This window comes from Lacerta agilis, chromosome 11, assembly GCF_009819535.1.
Source record: "Lacerta agilis isolate rLacAgi1 chromosome 11, rLacAgi1.pri, whole genome shotgun sequence".
Taxonomy (NCBI): domain Eukaryota; kingdom Metazoa; phylum Chordata; class Lepidosauria; order Squamata; family Lacertidae; genus Lacerta; species Lacerta agilis.
This window is the reverse complement of record NC_046322.1, coordinates 50086806-50107823: the sequence shown is the minus strand read 5'-3', so window position 1 is coordinate 50107823 and position 21018 is coordinate 50086806. Positions and strand designations below refer to the sequence as shown.

The 21018-nt window shown below is 38.4% G+C and overlaps 1 protein-coding gene across 3 annotated transcripts in view; it reads right to left on the bottom strand.

The window, feature by feature from the left end:
• Positions 1-2260: 2260 nt before the first annotated feature.
• Positions 2261-21018, bottom strand: part of AUH (AU RNA binding methylglutaconyl-CoA hydratase) — a 29900-nt gene continuing 11142 nt past the window's right edge. For 2 of the 3 annotated variants that reach the window (XM_033163867.1, XM_033163868.1), the window contains 6 exons: positions 18210-18302; positions 16003-16059; positions 9954-10141; positions 6940-6990; positions 5038-5085; positions 2261-3581 (listed from right to left, as the gene is read on the bottom strand). In XM_033163867.1, coding sequence (XP_033019758.1) covers positions 3504-3581; positions 5038-5085; positions 6940-6990; positions 9954-10141; positions 16003-16059; positions 18210-18302 — 515 coding nt within the window. In that variant the 3' untranslated portion in view covers positions 2261-3503. Of the gene's footprint in view, positions 3582-5037; positions 5086-6939; positions 6991-9431; positions 9523-9953; positions 10142-16002; positions 16060-18209; positions 18303-21018 lie in introns of those variants that run through there. The other variant, XM_033163869.1, reaches the window with a different exon arrangement.

Below are 21018 nucleotides of genomic sequence, written 5' to 3'. Positions count from 1 at the left end.
GGCAAAAGATGAGAATACAGAAATAAAATTTAATAAATACAATGACCTGGAAACACTGAAATCCAGTGGCTGAATAAGAAAGCAGGCAATGTGTTCTTATGACGAGAAGCACCTCCTCCAATTACAGAGTTTTTTTTAATGAAAAAGGTTGCTAGCAATGCCACTAATAAATCAATATGAATGTAATTTGATATTTCATCCCCTTTAATATAATATGAATTTTCTGTGTGGTTTTTCCTCTGAAACTAGTTTCAGTAAGTACTACAATCTTTTTATACTCCGCAACAATCAGAATTAACAAAGGCAATAAGCAAATACAAAGAAATGGACAGGAGGTAGTTAAGTACCGGAAAAAGGCAATTTCCCCTGAGAAAAATAAATGTAATGGACAAATAATTTCCTTATATTAAAATCAGTAATAATTAAAAACACAAGTGTTCAGACAATGCCCAAAAGTTTCACTTTATCTAGTCAATATTTTGACAAACTACCAGTAATCTTGATGAAATAAGCAGAGACATTCCACACAGAATTTATATTATTTCTGCATCAATTAGGCAGGCTCAGTCCCACTTAAGTGAATGTACTTGAGTGTGCATAACTGAGTGCAGGATCATATTAAATTACAACTTGCACATTAAGAATAGCATTTCAAATTTTTTTAGAGACAAAACAAAATATGGAGCTTTGTTTAACTGCCAGGAACTGCTCCAGTTTTTACTTTAAAAACTGCAACGCATGAAATGATCTTCCTAGCAGATTTATCAGCCAGCAAAATGATAAACCCACTGTACCATATATAATCAATGTTCATATAGCTATATAGTTGAAGGTTAATTTTAATGAGCTCTTGCATTTCATATTGATCAGCTTTTACCACCATACAGCTACAATGTAACCACATGCATGCCATGTTACATTAACAGCAGACAATGCCACATAAGTTTATTTGAAAAACTTGAAATAAGTCATATTAATAAATTAAATCTTATTCTAGAACGTAGGAATTGCACAACGGGGGCAGTAGTAGTCTCACTCTAAAGGCTTAGCATTCAACGTTGGGTATCAGTCAAACAGTTTTAAACCAATGCTCGGAGGCAGTGGTTTAACTGATCTGGTTAAAAAGGATAAAACTGAATCCACAGAAAGTTCTCTTAACTAGTGTTCTGAATAAGATTAGCAGCATAAAGCACCCTTGGGTTCTGTTTCCCTCCTTGGGAAGCAGGTGTTACCTGTGCTTTTATAACCTCTAGAGCAGTCTACTGCAATGCACTTTATGCGTGGCTTGGATTGTCTTCTACGTTCATCTAGCACAAAATGCCACTAACGGCTCCTGTTGGATGCAGGGCGGCCGGAACATAATTCATCCTATTCTACAGCAACTGCACCGGCTGTTAGCTTCCTGGCTCAATTCAAGCAGCGAGTTATTCCCCTTGAAATCTTCAATGCCCTGGGACACATATTCTTTGAATACAAATTCTCCCCATGTTAACCCAGTTCCTATATACGGTCTCTAAGTCAGACCCTGCTCTAAATACACCCCCATGCTCCCAAGATTAGGGAACAACTCTTCTGAAGAGATCTGAAGTGATATAGCTCTTACAGCTTTTCAGAGAGGACAGAAAAGTGACCTGCTCCAAACAGGTAGGTAGCCGTGTTGGTCTGCCATAGTCAAAACAATATAAAAAATAATTAAAAAATTCCTTCCAGTAGCACCTTAGAAACCAACTAAGTTTGTTCTTGGTATGAGCTTTCGTGTGCATGCACACGAAAGCTCATACCAAGAACAAACTTAGTTGGTCTCTAAGGTGCTACTGGAAAGAATTTTTTATATTTTTTCTACTGCTCCAAACATTGAGAGATGTTGAGCAGGCATTTCTAGTTCTGTACCTGCTGCTATTGAGTAACTTTTAAAAAGGATGTCATTAGCTGAGACTTTTTATTAGCAGCAACAGCAGCGTTTATGAAGTGAGATACAAACAGTCCACGTTGAACCTTAAGTTCTAAATATATTTGAACTTAGCCACCTTCCTATTTAGGGTGCTGGGTGTTACATTATTATAAGACGGTCTTTAGCACGTTTCTAATATATATTTGTAGATAATTGTTTCACCACCAGTTACTATCTAACGCGGAGCAACTTTAGAAATAGCAGAGATCAAACACGGCAGCCCTTTCGTATTTGGACTTTTCCGTGTCATATGTGAGAATGCATACAGCGGTGTTTCTGTGGGTTTTGATGACAAGGAATACATTTGTAAACATTAAATAGGGTTTAATGATATACATTTTTAAAGGAAACGTTTCCAATGAATATGCCATTCCTGTCCAATTCTCATATTTACCAAATAGTGTGGGTTCTGATTATCTCAGGAAATGGGCCAACTTTCCCACCAGTTAATGGACATGAATAAGTTTAAAGATTAATGATTTGCAATGGGTCTATTCTGAGTAGGACTTAGTTGAACAGAACCCCAAATGTAGAAATGATTTCCACAATGCTGCAAAAGAACTGCTTTTCACATTTTCCATTTTCCCCTTAGCTTATTTCACGTAGAACATCAATTGAAATGTGCTTCCACAAGACACTTAGCTATGGCGCTATGCAAACCTTCTGGTGACAACTTTAGAGTAGACATGTTTACTATCAGGCTATAATGGTGGTCGTGATTTTTGTGTGTGTATAAGACAGTCCTTACAAACATTTTAACATTATTCTATGAGGCTCTTTATTCTACATTGACAATATTCATGCATGCACACTACTAGCCAAAAAGTAGCTCCAAGGTGCATTCGGCATCAGGTGTGAAAATACCACAGTTCATGACCTATGTCGTGTTGCACTCAAATAAGCTCTGAGAGGAAATCTAAGTTCAGTCTATTTTATTATTAAAACTGGACTAAAGCTGAACTTTAGCACAATGGTATTAATATAGCAAATCACCCTTTTACAACTGTGCAACACCACAATAAAGTTTCCAAATGGATTTCATATACCAACAGAATATATGAACAGCTGATCACCCAGTTGCTTTTCCTCATCAATTCAGCTAACTCTATACATTCAAGTAGAGAACAAGCATGGTATTTGTGATCGAAAGATTCATTTAGAAACTTTATGCAGTCCATTTCACATGTTTGGGTGTGCAGAATTTTATTTTTTTTGTTCCAACAGCAGAAGACTTGTACATCTGGTGTTCTCTTAAGCTTTGTCTGCATTAGGCATTCAACATATTTACCCGATAAGGAATGCAATTCAAAGATATGGAATAAAGTGCTGTATAACTCAATGACCTCGAAAATACACACAGAAGTTTTGAGAAACTTTTAAGGGTAAATATGCATCTGAATACATTATAGATCAAAGTATGGGTGGTTAACGGTTACTTTCTTGGTTGCGATATTCCAGGTTCTGAGGCAAAAAAAGAAACCAGCTGAAAAGTCTTTCCTGTAGCATGTGTATTTCATTTGTTTTTCTAAAGGCGTATGTGTTGTTGTTTTTTCTATTCTCCCTTGTAGCGAGGGGGTCTTTTTTCTTTAAAAGCAAGAAGACCTTCAATTCTGTCTTTTGTTGGAATAGTCTAGAATGAACAAAAATCATTCTCAGTGCCCACATTTAAAGTTAAGTCTCATTTGCATGCACCTTCACCCTCTAGAGCTGTCAAGTTCAATTCATAATATACATACTGTACAGAAAGCTAAGGAAACCCGCAGCTGTTACAAATCAATCACGATTCTCTGTAGTCACTCTTTTGCTGATTTAAACCAGTGGAAGGGCTAGCACATTGAGAGCAGTTTCCAATATGCTCTTTCTACATTAAGATTATCCTGGCGAAGGAACATTGTAAACACTTATTTTGCCATAAGCACGAAGGTTGAGAAATGGATTCCTAAATCTGGTACCTGCTGCAAAGTTAAGAACTTTCATACCGCACCCAACTGTGAAATTTCCCAGGCTCGACACAGAATGAGTTTACCAAAAAGAAGCTGATTTTGGCTCAACTCAGTACAAGCAAAAGTTAGCCTCATTACTGAGCTCAATTTGAGGGTAAATCTGCATGCATGGTGAAGGTGACAATGCCAGACTGCTATGGAATGGAAGAACTCTGGCCAAGAAGCTCCAGCTCATGGCTGAAGTAAGCCTGAATGTATATTCTAGGGGTGCGCTCTGGCCAAAAAAATTCAGAACTGTATCTGTCACTTTAGAATGCAGCCCAAGTTACTCTGTGCTTGGTCTATATTCCAAGTCGCTCTGTCTGATTCAAGTCATATTTTACATAGGAAGCACCTTCTGCAGTAAGATAAAAGTTCCGTTTCCCACCACGGAGAACAAAAAACAACTATGACATTTCCCCCTTCTGACAGATGTGGGTGGAATTTGCAGGCACTCCAGAATAATTAAACCTGCCAAATGCATTAATTTTCATGGTGCGAGAGTAGGGCTCTTGTGCCTTTGATCAGAAAGGAATTCAACTGCTTTAAGCTTTTTCTAGTACAGAATATTTCCCCTACATACACGCTGTCCGACGGCTTGTTACTTGTGTGTGACTCTTGATTTATTTTTGGCCTCCACCCCACCTGCAAGAGAGAATAAAAGCTGCCCATGCAAATTTGGTGGGTGTCTAGGCCCAGAAAATCCTGCTGACCATGCTAGCTGGGGCTAATGGAAGTAGTGTGTCCAGCAACATTTGAGGTGCACCATGTTGCCCAACCCAGCTTTAGTAACTTATGGGAATATTTACCATTTGTTTTAACAGGGAGACACTAAGTGTGTGATGCATCCATTCAGCATAATGCATAAACAATGTATCTATTATTCTCACAAAAATACTGAATGCTTGACAGATATTTCCATATCGGCATTAACAAACATTAGCACTACCAACGGCAAAAGTAAGTTTTATATTAGGCCTATGATAATGAAAATGCAAGTCACTAACTACTTACATTTAGAAATGGAGAAATACAATCTTTGACACAGGTGGGGTGTTTTTGTTTTATTTTGGGTTTTTTTTTGCATAAATTTGAGGTACATACCTGAGCATAACAAGCTTCCTCAATTGCTAAACCGGTTAGCAGATCCACCTATGAAACCGATACATGAAAAGTAAAAAGATTTGTACACCATAATCACTGCTGGAGACATCTAAAAAACGAATTCTCAGAAAAAGGTGGCCAGTAAATCGAGATGAGCGCCACAACCCCAGAGTCGTCCGCGACTGGACCTAACGGTCAGGGGTACCTTTACCTTTACCTTTATTGCATTCACATGTATATAGCGAACAATAAGTGTTCCCGGAATCATTGAAAAAAATCTGGTAACCTTACTATAACAATATAATGAAATCCTGAGCCCAGCAGTCCAGTGTTTATGAACAGGTACTGCACAAAGGTAAGTGAAATACAGTGAAATGTAACAAGAAGCAGTCTCCATTTAGACCCAGGGACATTTAAAAAGCAGTTTAGGAAATCAATTTGAGGGGTTTGGTTTCAATAAAATCTTACCAATAACTGTGCTGAGCACATTAAAGTGTGTTTATGCAACGCAACATGATATCCCAAAAAGACTGGACTAGAGTTCTTTTCATAGGTGCCTTTATTTTAGATTTAATAAAAACTACTTTCTGTGAAAGGTAAGATAATGCGTAAAAAAACTGCTACTTGGTATTAATTCTTTAATTTTTTTAATAATAGTTTTTATTAAATTGTCAATTTTACATTTCCAAATAAACCTTTTACAAACTTTAAAATATCCAATGACTTCCCTTCTTCTCCTTCCTTGGTTCGTTTTACATATCATACATCCCTGCAAATTTTACTATAACCATTCAAAATCAGTTTTCCACTTTTACAGCCATCAAAAATTATTTACTCTGTTGAATTTATCTTAGTGCTGCCAGCGTTTTCAGCTGTATAGTTACTTTCCATATATTCAATAAATGTTTCCCAGTCTTCTTTAAATATATGTTCTTCTTGCTCTCTTATTCTATATCAGGGGTCGGCAAGGTTTACCTCGCCTCAATCCAGCAGAGATTCCTCCGTGGGCCGGATCGTGTGCGTCCAAGATTTGCGGTGCCTGCGCAGACACGATTGGCGGCACCGCAGAAGCGAGTCCCCGCACTGCGCCGGTTTAGTGCAGCGTGTGGGGTCTCACCAAGTGGGCGGCTCAGTTTACGGGCACCTGTGGGCCTGTTAAACAACCGGGCCTTAGGTTGCCTACCCCTGTTCTATATATTAAGTCTGCAAGTTCTGCATATTCTGTCAACTTAAGTTGCCAATCCTCTTTAGTTGGGACCCCGTTCACTTTCCATTTGGGGGCTAACAAAACACAGGCCACAATTGTTGCATACATAAATAACCTTTTCTGACACCCAGGAATTTCAGTCTGGGTTATCCTCAACAAAAAGGACTGGTTAAAACTGAAGGCTGAAAACATGCAGTGGTGAGATAAGCTGCATGTCAAAATTTGCTGCCAATCGCTAGGGTATGTGTATGCAGGTCAGAATTAAAGTTGCTGCGAAGGTGGGCAGCGAGGAAGCGCCAAAACCTTCCATTCCAATGGACGTCAGAGACAATAAGCAACCCCCACCAAAGAAAAATGATGGGAGAAGCAGTTTCAAAGGAAATGTTTGGCATACTTCCCTACCACTAATGCACTTGAAACAATTTCCCCCCATCTGCTTTAACCAACATCAGATTGGGTTTCTGTCACATTTACTTTACCCCGTAATATAACTTTAAGATTCCAGAGTTTGCTCCCCCCCCCTTTCATTCTGTGTCATGTCTATATTGCAAACATGAGATCGGAGATCATCTTGCTTTTTATTTATCTGGAAGCTGTCCTTCAATCCTTTTTTTTTTTTTTTTGCTGAAGAGCTGGGTAAAATAAATGTTTTAAATAACTAAACTGAGATAGCAGGCACAAACATGTTCTCTTACCTCCATTCCTTGATTGATGGCCAGTTTTGCAACTCTCATTGCTACTGGTCCCTAAAATTAAAAATATATTTAATTTAAGTTTTCCACATACAAAGGAGGATTTGTAATAAAATAAAAATAGCTTAATGACTCACTATGGCATTCTCATAATCTGATAGTAGTATTGATTACTGTGAGAAGAGCCATATTTTCACTAGTCTGCTAGACGTCAGGGAAAACACCACAGAAAACAAGCACATTTTGGGGTAAGTGTTTGGGACCTCATAATTTTGGCATCCTAAGCTCAACAGTTCTACGTACTGGTTGTGTCTGCCGTTCAAGGAAGTGCTCTTTTACAGGTATATATCTTAACACTCCTTTAGTAGTATTTGAAAACTGGCCTAGAGGTTGCAATTGGATGGGACTGCACTCTCTTTGAAAAATCAAGTACAGTGGTACCTTGGTTCTCAAATTTAATCCATTCCAGGAGTCTATTCAACTCCCAAAACAGTTTGAAAACCAAGGCGTGGTTTCCGATTGGCTGCAGGAGCTCCCTGCACTCAATCGGAAGCCACGTCAGATGTTCGGTTTCTGAAAAATGTTTGCAAACTGGAACACTCACTTCTGGATTTGTGGCTTTCAGGAGCCATTTTGTTTGGGAGCCAAGCTCGCCAAGTTCGACTACCAAGGTACCAATGAACTCAGCTTCAGAGTTCTTCTGGACTCAGCACCATTGATGGATGCTGGTGACTGCAAATGCCTTTTACTAGCTTCGGAAATGACTCTAGGGACTTTGCCTCAAATATTCAAGCCCAGCTTACCTCCAAACATGACTACTGTATTGTGCTTTATGGGGGGCTACCTTTAAATACACCTCATTTGGTATAGAATGCAGCCAGCTGAAGGCTTTACAAGGCAAAGTGTTTGGTTCATTGGTTACCTGTTCACTTTAGAGCCCCAATTCATTGTTAGTCAAATATCTGATGGGCACGTGCTAACCTACCCGTCATCACTGCAAATTAGATCAGCAGGCACAAGAGATAGGACCTTTTGTATGGTGGCCTGGTATCTGTGGAATTCCTCCCAGGAGCTTTATGTTTGGTTCCTTCCTTATTTAGATGGACTCCGAAGGCTTTTCAATTTTGACGTGTGTTTAGATAGGGCAGGAAATTAAGTTGCTGCTGTTCAAGTGTTTAATTTGTTTAATCTGGATTGTTAAACTGGACTAGTCTGTATTTTATGCTGCTAGTTAAGCGCAAACACATACTGTTTTGCATTTTGTATTTGAATTGCTTTTATCATACAGCTGGTGAGATGTGAGGCTATTTACTCTGAAAAGTTTCATAAATATCCTGAAATTTAAAAAAGTAAGTGAAAGTTTATTTAGTTTTAAAACTAAAGACTCTACCAGCTCATAATTTACAAGTGTTATTAATCATTTCTATTATCTCGTAACTTATCTTTCTTATTCTAGTTACATTTAGTGTATAACATTCTATGAATCTCAAGCATCAGTCTCACATAATTTCCCCCAATGTGTTCTTTCCATACATGATCTGAGCTATTCTTTGACCAAGTTGGCATGTTCCATGCCATAACCTCCTATTTTCAGTTACTTTCAGCATTCAAAATACCCTAGCATGGTGCATTGAGTGCCTTTGTAGATTGCACAAGTTTGCCGCGATAGCAAAGTTTCATTAAACACTATCAGACAGGAAAGAGCATAATCAAGCCACAGATTTGGAAATTACTTCCGACAACCAGCATTAGCCGGACTCAAGTGTAACTGATTGTTTCAGTGGGACAAAAGCTGTTAGATGTACTCATTACAGATCCAGGTTATTCTACAAATGCTTTTGAGTACACTGGTTGATTGATACAGTTGGACAAATAAAGAAAACAATGGCTTGGTTTGCACATGATGGTAAGCCAAACTATGGTCTATTGCAACACACAAACTCCCAGGGAGAAGCTTGCAGCCACTTTGCTCATCCAATTTTTACTCGCATGACATGCTGAGTGGTTTGGTTTAGCATGCTGTTTTTAACCTCGGCTTGTAGTTAAGCTCTCTCCTTGCTAACCACAAGCCAAGGATCAAAACAGGTTAGGACCGAATTGGACAAACAGAAGAAACTGGGAAATGTTGGTATACTATTAAATGAACACTTTACTTTGCTTTCAGCATTGGCAAAGCATTACTAAGGTGATGTAAAGAGCAACTACCATGATTTGAATTGTGAATGGGATGTATCTGGTGGAAAACAACCAGTAGATATAGCAAAACTGATAATCCAGAGGAATCTTAAAATGTGCTCTCTTGAGTCATGTGAATTATAGAAGAATTTTCAACCACAATGCCATTCTGTACAGCAAGACCAGAAAGTAACGAAATAGACAATTCATTATAAATATGTATAAAATACATTTTTTAAAGAATATGTAAAGCTACATACCTAAACACATTTACATGCATACAAATCCCATCAGTTAATGGAATTTGCTTGTGTTTAGAATTTGAGCCTCCAATTACAAAGTGCCTGTTCAATACTTTTTGTTCATGCAGAGAATCTGTAGATTTTAGTTTGGAAAACTGAATAGGAAATTCTAGAGACAAAGAAATAACAAAAAAATTGCCATGGTGAGAATTCAATAAAGGAATGCCCTGTTCTACTGACAGCCTCATAGAAACAAACACGGCTAGGCATGGATAACATGCATGGAAGGTTTAAACATAACAGTAATCTTTAAAATTTAGCCTTAATTAATCTTTGTAAAAGTTACAACAAACAAAAATATATATGGATTTAAAACACAGTGATAATAATGGCAGAAGGAGGAAATGCTTAAGATAGTTCTCAAGTAGTACCACGAGGAACTGATAAATATGGTGTTTGGCTTCTATTTGTTTAATAATTATGGTATTTAAGTATAGTTTGTAGCAATCACGTTTTTAGCTTTTCCCCAGTTCTTTTCTCCACTCCACTTCAATGAAAAGTAACTGATCATTTAAACAACTCTCTTAATTTGGATTGTACCTGAGGTAAAAATTCTCTTGCCAGAGATAACGCCTTTCTATAAGCAGCATCTCCTGCGTCATTCTGTTCCACGGCGTGGCTGACCAATCCTATTGATTTTGCTTCTTCACCATCAACTACACGTGCAGAAAAGATCAGTTCTTTTGCCAAAGACACTCCAATTGTACGTGGTAGCCTTTGCGTCCCTCCTGTGGTTTAGGAAAAACAAGAGATCTTCAGTAATTTAGCTTAACCAAGTATTGCCACTAACAAACATTTATATCCCACATCAGCCACTATAAGGGTTATCAGAATGGCTTACAATAATTAAAAGGAACCCAGCTACACATTACACTCAACTGGCCAAACTTCACCTGTCCACTTTCACCAGCCAATAGGTACCTGCTCTCAGATTTCCAAAAATACTTAAAATATACAAAAATCTGTGAAACAGGTGCAGCTTGCAGTCCTAGACCACTGTTACCTATACAGGAACAACAAGTTGAAAATCATGTTGTTCTGTCAAAATGGTAAATGAGCCTTTATATTACTGGAAACAATATATATTTACAATGGAAGGAGGCTTCCCTAGAACGGAATGCATAATAATTCTTGAAATTTCCAAGGGGAGGAATTTTAAGTACAGAAATCATTGGTGATGTTACACATCATTTGAACCTGGTTCAAAGCAAACTCCACAGGTTCAGAAGACCTGCCTCATGGCCTGAGTACACACAGGATATGCTTCACCTCTTCAAGGATTCTGTCTATGCTCTCAGTCTAAACAACGAAGAAGTATCCAACAAAATGGGCAAGACGCCCCTATGACACCAACCAGAAGCAAATCAGCATTCAAATAGAGGCTCAAGTCAATGGAATCTTTAGCCACAAAATCTCCTAGCCTCATTCTTGAATCTCCCTATATGTGTGGAATGGCAATGCCCAGCACTTCTATCAGGTTACAACTACCCAGCAATCAACATCCTAGCACAGGTTTATTTTATTTTTTAAAAAAGCAAACGAAACACAAAGACGCTGGTGTGGTATCAGAGTATATCTCTATGGATTAATTCACCTATTCACTTTTAATACAATAAGCAGCTCTCTCATCAAGAAACACAGAAGCTGGTATTTGGCCCAACAGATAAAGGTGCGAATTCTAGTTATTATTAAGCAACAGGCTAGTAAGCCTTCTAAAGAGCCATATCAGCTTCAATCAAGCACAATCTGATAGTGTAGACTGCAGGATGTTCTGCAATGATAATGTACAAAATGTGTGTACTTCCTGCCAACCACAAACAAAATAAAGGAAGTTACACCCAGTATATAAAGTAACTACTTAGAATAGACAATCCATCAAGATACTGCAGATGATTACTGTTATTATTTTTTATTTTTTTATAGTGTGACATTATTGAATAGAATAAGAAGGCTGTATTTCTTTAAAACAATGCTACTTTATTTTAAAATATAAAAGTGCAAGTTTCCAATTGTGGCAAACATTTCTCTTGCCTCAGCATGACAATTTAGGTTTCCACTAATTCTTAATCCACTAAATAAATAGTCAATTAGGATAAGTCAGTATGGAAATAAAAGAAGCAGTGGACATTCAAGTCCTCTGCACCATTGCCATTTAGAGGTTGAGGGAATATTACTGTTTAGTTCCATCTCAAGAAAAATGGAGGTGGAGAATAATCTTTTAACTGTAACTGGCCCAGCCAATTAGTCAAATATTTACCCCAACATCCCTCAACTTTCTCACCTTTTTAAACTTCTTTCCTTCCTCCCAGAACAGCGCAGGTTGGGGAAACAGGACCAAAAAACCCATAATATTCACTTGTGGCTTGGAAACTGGTACCAAGCATGCTGCAAACTCCTCTCTCCTTTTCATTCCTTTTCCCCCTACAGAGCAGAAAGCACTTTTGCAGACTAGGCCAGTCCCACATTCTTCCAGTTCCTGTAGCACCTCCATGGCAGTTCTCAGGTAGGAGTTCTGATGAATGCACTCCCAGCCCAGATTGTGGCAAATCGTTTAGCAAGGTTTATAATCTTGCAGTCACTGCAGAGTTTGTACTGACACTGGAAGGTCCTAGAGTAGGCAGATTACAGATTTTTTAGAGCAGGGTGGCTAACATGTGTCCCTCCAGCTATTGCTGAACCACAATCCTATCACTCCTGAGCACTGGCCATGTTGGCTGGGGCGACAGTGTTGTAATTCAGCAACAAATGGAAAGCCACTGGTTAACCACTCCCCAGCCACTCTGGTCTAAGAGAAGCCTTACGCTTTTATGTATGTAGGAAGATATGGGCATCTGGGCACTCAGTTTTTCACAAGTCTAGGCTCCACCATGCTAATTTTCACCAAATACATATATGAACAGTTTTTAAGCACCTCAAATTATTCTCCATGAAAGTAAACCTAAATCTAATCCTGACCAGAAGTTAAGGCACATTAAGAAGAAAAGCACAGTAGGGCATACAACTAAAAACAGCTACAGTGGTACCTTGGTTTGCAAACGTCTTGGTTTGCATACGTTTTGGATTACAAACACGTCAAACCCGGAAGTACCTGTCCCGGTTTGCAACATACAACCCATTTTGGGGGGGATTACGAACACATTTTTTTGGAGGCCCCACTGGCAAAAGCGTGCCTTGGGTTACAACCTGTTTTGGTTTACAAACGGACCTCCAGAACGGATTATGGTTGTAAACCAAGGTACCACTGTATTCAGAAATAAATCAAAAGTTAAAGCAGTACAAGCTATAATTCAAGTAAAGAGTACAACTAAGAAATTCATAGCTATGGAATAAACAACATATTGTATGTCTTCTACTCATAGTACCACTATGTCATGGTTGCGATGCCCCCTAGCCTTGGCACCCAAAGCAGTGGAACCAGTGCTGCTGCTCTAAATCCACCTCTTGATATGTACCATGCTAATTAATACAATGAGTGGTGAGGAACTCAAGGAAATTCCACAAGGTGGGTTATGTTTTGTTCAATACAGTATTGTGTAATTTATGGGTATCCAACCACTGCATCTATACATTTAAAAAAGCATCAAGAAAACTTTCCCAAGATAAATATAGTGAGAGGATAAATATTATGCATCACTAACAATAATTTTGGTCTAATCGAGCAGCTAGCTGGTTTTCATAAGCTGCCATAAGAATGATTCTTTCATAAGATTCAAATACCCTATGTAGAGTATACAAGGCTGGAATATAATCAGCTAACAAGACTATTTCCAGACATGTAGCAGTGATGGACTGCAATTAGTAACAGGCCAATGGTTAAATTATTTCTAGGGCACTTGGTGTTATGTTCATGAAATAAGAAGTGGCCTTGCTGCCAGTGCATCATTATTTCTATGACTGTGTGTTTTGACCACCAAATAAATCTCATAGCTTGGATCAGCGCCCCAAACCAGTGACCTACTTTCAATGGGGTGGGGAAAGAATGGAAAATCATCCTGTGAGAATAGATTAGCTGAAAGTCTTCATGTAGCAGAATACTAGCATCCTGTAAGCAACAGTTGAACCACACACACACACAAAAGCTTTCTATTCTAATTGATCACTTAGAAAAAGCTATTTTATACTATTTTCACATTCCAATACACAGCCTCAAAAACCAATGATTCAAAATTTTACTTTTAGGGACAGTAACTTGTTTAAAATATTTTTCTATTCTGTAATCCAATTTTGGAGTCAAACTAAACCCATTTTTTAAAAAGCACAAAAATTGCTTTACTTTATTAAACCGAGAAGAAGTTTTAGAAAAAAATAATTAAGGCCACTGTTCTAAAGACATCTGTGGGAATAGCATGGTGAATAATATGAACACAGGCATTTGTCCATAATGACAGATCTGCAAACATTAAGGAATCACATATCATTTAAGAGATGCTGCTGATATAACTGAACCAGAAACAAGTCCTACTAGCTATTCTTACTTTACTCAAAAACTTGGCATTTACTAATATACATATAAGGACACCGAAGTTTGAAAAATGTTTCACTTTACTTTTTACACACTCAAAAGTGTACAAATAAACCCTCCTTCAGATGTAGGGGTTAATCTAACAAAAGCTTCATAATCAGGATTTCACAAATATTACCTTGGCTTACCAGCAAGTCTCCAAATGTGGTTTCCACCAATTGCTTCCCATCACAGAGGCTAAATTATTTCACATTTGGTTTAGGAGTAGTACATGAAGACTTCTGCTGTATCCTACCTACTCTAACCACAGTGCAGGCAAGAGTTTGGAAAAGGAAATATATATTGCCAGATGTCCTTCTTGCCAGAAGGCCAGCAGCATTTACAGATTAACAGTTTCTCACTTACAAACTACAACTCATATCTACACGTACCAAGTGACAGATCAAAATACTATGCATTAGATTAGGACTTTGAAAACCAGGATTTTAACATTGTTCTCCAATATTCATATTGTGTCTCTGATGCATCAGCTCTAGAAATATTTATCAAGCAAATTACAAAGAGATTCATTTGAATTAAGTCTTATTTTAACTTCTTCTTTAAAAAAAGGATGTACAAACCACAGTTCTCTGTAATTTACAGAAGCAGAACTAATCCACCTGTTTCTATTAACAATGTGCATACTTAGTTTAATTACTTGGAAACCAGGGTGGCTGTTCAAACATCTGCTTTCTACACTATTAACCATTTCCCTTGAGGCTATTTATTTAAAAAAAGAAACATAAAATAATTATTACCTAATATTTTAAATTCAAACAAAACTAAGTATTCAGCAGACCGGCAAAGCTGAGAAATGTTTTATTGCAAAAATAAGCCCTTATATAAATCACAGATTCTGATGCCAGAATCTGCAGTTAGTTGCATAGAAACATGCAAACTTCAATTTGATAATTATCTGAAAATGAAAAATTAAGATCTCAAACTCTTCATCAGTCATGTTGTTAAAGGTAAATGCCACACACTTCAGTTGTAGTAGGGAGAAGAGAAATGTTTCCAATTTTTTCTACACACACACACACACACACACACACATGTTGTTGTTTAGTCGTGTCCGCCTCTTTGTGACCCCATGGAACAGAGCACGCCAGGCACTCCTGTCTTCCACTGCTTCCCACAGTTTGGTCACTCATGTTGGTAACTATATATATATATATCAACAACAGAAGCGCGCGCGCACACACACACAACGCACACACACACTCACTCACACTTAGCCAATAAAGCTAAACAGGATTATAACTGACTTAATGCTTCCTCAAACTATAGTAAGATGAAAATAGTCAGTCATTCTATAAAGCAGCTGACACCACACTTTTAATACTGGCAACTATTAGCCACCAGTAATGGACATCAATGCAGCCAAAGGAAATAATAATCAGAAAAACACAGAACCTTGAGAAGTACTTACATGCCCAGGATTCCACTGATCATCTCTCTCTAGGGAATTTCCATCCCTCACTTCAAAAACTAGTTCTCCCTCCCCCTAAAACTGATTTAAATATAAATAATTTTCATCTACATTCTACAACATCTTATGGGAGCGGGTGGTGCTGTGGTCTAAACCAGAGCCTCTTGGGCTTGCCGATCGGAAGGTCAGCAGTTTGAATCTGCGCAATGGGGATGTTAGAAAAATGTGTGATAAAAACTGAACTTATCCTGGGGCCGAACAGCACCTCCTAAGCATCACCCTCTGGAAATGACCATCTAAGTAGGACCGGAACCACCACAAAGCAGTACCACCCAGCCCTAACTCAGCTAACTGCTCCAGAAAGATACCCTAGTTGTATCAAAAGCTGCTGAGAGGCAGAGGAAAATTAACAGGGACACATATTCCCTGTCTTTCTCCCAACATAGGTCATCCTACGAGGTGACCAAACCGTTTCTGTGTAAAATGTAAGCTGATTTCTAAAACCTTCTTTAACACTCCAGAGATAGTTTTGATGTGTTTCAAAGGATATTAAAAGAAATACATTTTAATTTTAAAAAGGTTTAATTTGCCAACAAAACCAAAGACACATATAACAACCGAAGCTTATTACCGTATATCACTATGAGAAGATTTCATACCTGCACCAGGAATGATAGCTAACTTCGTTTCAACGAGACCCATTTTTGCAGAAGTAGCTTAAAACAAACAAATAAACAGACCAATGTTAGTTCTTATAAAATTTGCATGTGGCTTTAGAAAAAAGAAGCCTATACGAAATAAGCTGTTGATGCACTGAATCTGTTTTTTTAAAAAGTATTTAAAGAGGCATTTATATATTTTTATGTATAAAAAATTACAGTGAAGGCACCTGCCTGATATCAATAGGCAGGAACTTCCTAATATGCATACACCACACCACGCTGAATAAATATGTTTGTAAGTTGGAACCGTCTTGTGAAATACACTTTTTCTTTTCTTTTTAAATATCAGTGGTGTTTCTGTGTGAAAGATGGAAGGCTGCAGAACCAACAGACAGGATGTATTTTGTTCATTAGTCCAGGCTTCTTCAATATAATAACACAGGAAGAGTGCAATCCCATATATACGTACAACTACTCAGGATTGTTTGGACTAGAGAACAATACGTATAGCAAACTGGAAGGCAGATCTGCTTGACAAGTGAACCAAGTGAAACACATATGACATGGGCAGGATGCAGAAGACTAGCTAACAGGACAGTAATAATCTCCATCATAAGAGAGAAGCATGGTTATGTATTTTGCATCCTATTCAGGATCTGTTAAGAGAAGAGTGTTTTCCATAATCTTTTGGCAGCCAGTGTGACATGTTAAAAGTACAGGGGTTAACTTTAAATTCCCACCCAGCTGTAATGATGACTAGGTAGCCTTGAGCACCACATTGCTTCTCAACCTAATCTACTTTCACATTATTGTTGTGAGAAGGGGAGGGGAAGAAATCTCTTTAATAAATAAAACAAGTGTGTGAATAAAATGGGACAATCCCACTTATTCTGTGCTCCTTGACAGGAAGAGTGGGATCCAGATGTGATTCTGGTAATTCTATTATTCTTGAATAGTATAAAATGGGCAGGATAAGTGATTATATTTTAAAAAGCCAAGGGATACGCCTTAGTGATTACATTTGTAGTCTTCCCTAATCTGCAAGTTTAGAGCAGTTTATAGAACTGTCTAAGAACCAAGTATCTCTAATTGTTACCAAAGGACTTACAATCAACTAATTATAAAAGGAAACAAAACAAGGCAAAACAATGAAAAGTAGTACAGGTAACTCACAACTTACACTTATTTAACATATGCACTTGCAGTTTTATGTGTGTTGCCGAAAAAGAGAACACACACACACACACACACACACATATATATATATATTAATGATGTAAAAACGGTATGCCAGGGGATGGAGAAAGGGACCATTTTTAGCTGGCGAAGCAGGAACAGCTGGCAATGGTGGTGCTGTTTTCATTGTTCTTTCTCTTCTCGATAATTACAGGGAAACACTAAGAACACTTTCAGCTTAATCATGTGCATACCTACTCAGAAACGAGCTCCAAGTAGTTCAATGGAACTTATTCCATGTACAGTGGTGCCTCGCAAGACGAAATTAATTCGTTCCGCGAGTCGTTTCGTATTGCGAAAAATTCGTCTTGCGAAGCACAACCATAGGAATGCATAGGAATTTAATTCCTATAGGAATGCATTGAAATTTTCGTCTTGCGAAGCACGACCATAGAAAAATTCGTCTTGCGAGTCACCTAAAAATCGCAAAACCCTTTCGTCTAGCGAGTTTTTCGTTGTGCGAGGCATTCGTCTTGCGAGGTACCACTGTACAGGAATGATTCTCAGTGGGTTTCCCCCCTCAACTAAGTAATATGTGGCAATTCAGGTAGACAACTGCCTGGGAAACGCTTTCCAGCCAGCATCTTATGCTGAAATGCAATAAGCTCTTATATGGGAATTAGTCCAGTTGAATTCAGTGGGACTTATTCCCATATAGACATATACAGGATTGCACCATTAAGCCTGCCCCCTTATCCTCTAACTAGCTTGTTACCTACAGTGCCAAAAGTTACCAACCACACTGAGTTAATCTACTCTAGATGCTCTCCAAAGAGTAAGAACCTAATGAAAGTGCAACCTTTACCAAAGCGAGAGAAACGCTAAGCTTATAAACTGTGTCATTATCTTAACGTTCAAAATTACGTAAAATAAATTCAGTATTGAAAAAACAAGCTCTCCTTGGTAACAATTAAACAAACCACCTACAATATTAAGAGTGTTAACTGTAAAAAAAGAGAAAGCCTTACCTGCCACTCTTATGTCACAGGCTAAAGCTAATTCTAGGCCGCCACCTAATGCAATGCCATCTATTGCAGCAATAGTTGGTACTGGAAGGTTAGCTGAAAGGTAAAACAACAATTAACAAAACAGAGATATGGAATCATTTGCATAATGCCCTTCATTCATCCCCCGCAAGCATTTTTTTAATAACACAAAGTTGATTCAGTGAAAAAAATGTTTCTGTAGGCAAATTATGCAGCCTCTGTTTTTTCTATACAGTATCTCAATTGTAATCTAAACTCTGACCACAAAGACATTCAGAATGCGAACAGCAATGCAACACTGAATGGTAGGATGATTTCAAACTTCAAGGTAAGTGAACGTGCAGTATTCAGTTGACTCTGCTTTTCACCATAATAAGCAACAGCTGTGACTACAGCAGGATGATCAGTTTGTTTCCAGTCTGTGTCAGTTTCGCACATGTTCATTCATAAGTTCATCGCATCCCATTTCAGCATCAAACTGCTTTTGTTTAAAAACTGCACAAAATTTGCATGATTTCATGATACACATCTTGGTACTTTTAAAAGAAAAGAACTGTATCATAAAGTTCGGAGATATGTAAAAACCAAAGGATAAAAATGTTCCAATCTGCCATATATCCAAGAACAGTAAATCATGTCAGCTCACTTCAAAATGCAGAACAAACGAAATCTTTGAGCATTCCTATGGAACAGTTGCTGGATTTGTTAATACACTGGTGAGGATGTAACTGAGAAGTTGCATACTTGTAACATAGGAGTGACTACATAGCCAAATCCCAAGGTTTGCAAAAGTAGTTTGTTAATAATAGTCTCTTAAAAATCAAAGTTAGTAAAGCCAGCTACTACAGTGGTGCCCCGCTAGACGAAAATAATTCGTCCCGCGAAAATTTTCGTCTAGCGGGGTTTTCGTCTTGCGGAGCGGCAATGGGAGCCGCGCTCCGCAAAACGAAAAAAAAAAAAGACGAAATTTTTTCGTCTTGCGAGGCAGCCCCATAGACTTTTTCGTCTAGCGGGGCAGCCTCCCGCTAGACGAATGCTTTCGTCTAGCGAGTTTTTCGTCTAGCGAGGCATTCGTCTAGCGGGGTACCACTGTATTAATTTTATATTGTTACTGGAAAAACCATGACTTTGAGCTGAAAAGAATAACTTCCTTTGCTATTTAATTTCACAAAGACTTGGGTTTGCTCCTTTAGGTGGGGAAGACGACAAAACTTAGCTTGTTCAGTAAACTCACAATACATAATCATTTATTTAAAAAAGATAAATGCAATTATATTTTAAATTAGAAGCAGCAGTAAATCAAAGTCATGTCTGGAAAACAGCCCAATGTTCCATGATAGATTTCAATCTGTTAGGTATTTTACAGTGTTAATCATCATTGATAGAAATATTTCACAAAAAGGAGTATATCGCGATCCAATACTACTCACCTTATTTTTTAAAGTTAGACACACACACACACACACACAGAGAGAGAGAGAGAGAGAGAGAGACTATTAACAAAGGAATGTTTCTACAGTCACAGCTAGCTGCCTTTACACCTTCAACCACATCCTTTGCATCAGCAGGTTAAAAATGATCCAAATAATCAGGAGATTGAAATCTCAAACTCACACCATAGTAAATTTTGCCCTCTGGTTGGGCACAATCATTTAGAGCAGTGATGGTCAAATTTGGCCCTCCAGCTGTTTTGGGACTACAACACCCATCATCCCTAGCTAACAGGACCAGTGGTCAGGGATGATGGGAACTGTAGTCCCAAAACAGCTGGAGGGCCAAATTTGGCCATCACTGATTTAGAGTACTGTACAGTGGTACCTCTGGTTATGTACTTAATTCGTTCCGGAGGTCCGTTCTTAACCTGAAACTGTTCTTAACCTGAAGCACCACTTTAGCTAATGGGACCTCCCACTGCTGCTGCGCCACCAGAGCACAATTTCTGTTCTTTTCCTGAAGTAAAGTTCTTAACCTGAAGCATTATTTCTGGGTTAGCAGAGTATTTAACCTGAAGCGTATGTAACCTGAAGCGTATGTAACCCGAGGTACCATTGTATAAAGAAATGTTAGCCAATCTATGCGAGGGTAGTTGAAGTCACCCATTTACTACAATGTTTCGTTTTGGGGGTGCTTCCTTGAATTCATTCATCTCAATATCTCCCTGAGCATTTTGATCAGAGGCACAACAACAGCACATTCCCAGTACAGTGGTGCCTCGCAAGACGAAAATAATTCGTTCTGCGAGTGTCTTCATATAGTGAATTTTTCGTCTTGCGAAGCACCAAGGCAGAATAGCGGTTTTCGCGGGGGGGGGGGGAATCGTCTTGCGAGGCAAGCCCATTGACTTTTTCGCCTTGCGGGGCAGCCTTCGGCTAGCGAATGCCTTTCGTCTAGCGGGGCACCACTGTACTAAACTACTCTTGGGGCTAGGTATGATTTTGTGAGCAGTCTGCCCCTTTCGGCTTTTCTAGCTTCTTGGACTCAATGCTCTCTGTGACACACGCAGCTACATAATCTCCAGTATGTCCTTCTCTGTCCTTCCTATAGAGTTTATATCAAGAGATAACTGTGTCCCACAGGTTCTCTCCATTTCACCAGTTTTCCATTAAACCCACGACATTAATGCCATTCTCTAAGACCAAGCATTTGCCTTGGTGGCTTCTAGCATTTGATCTGTGGTGCTTTGGCCTGCCTGAATTGCTGTCCTGTGTCCCTGCACTTACAATGCCTAGTTCTCCACAATCCCCATTTAATTTTTCATCATTTTTAACATCCCTAATATTTTAAGACATCA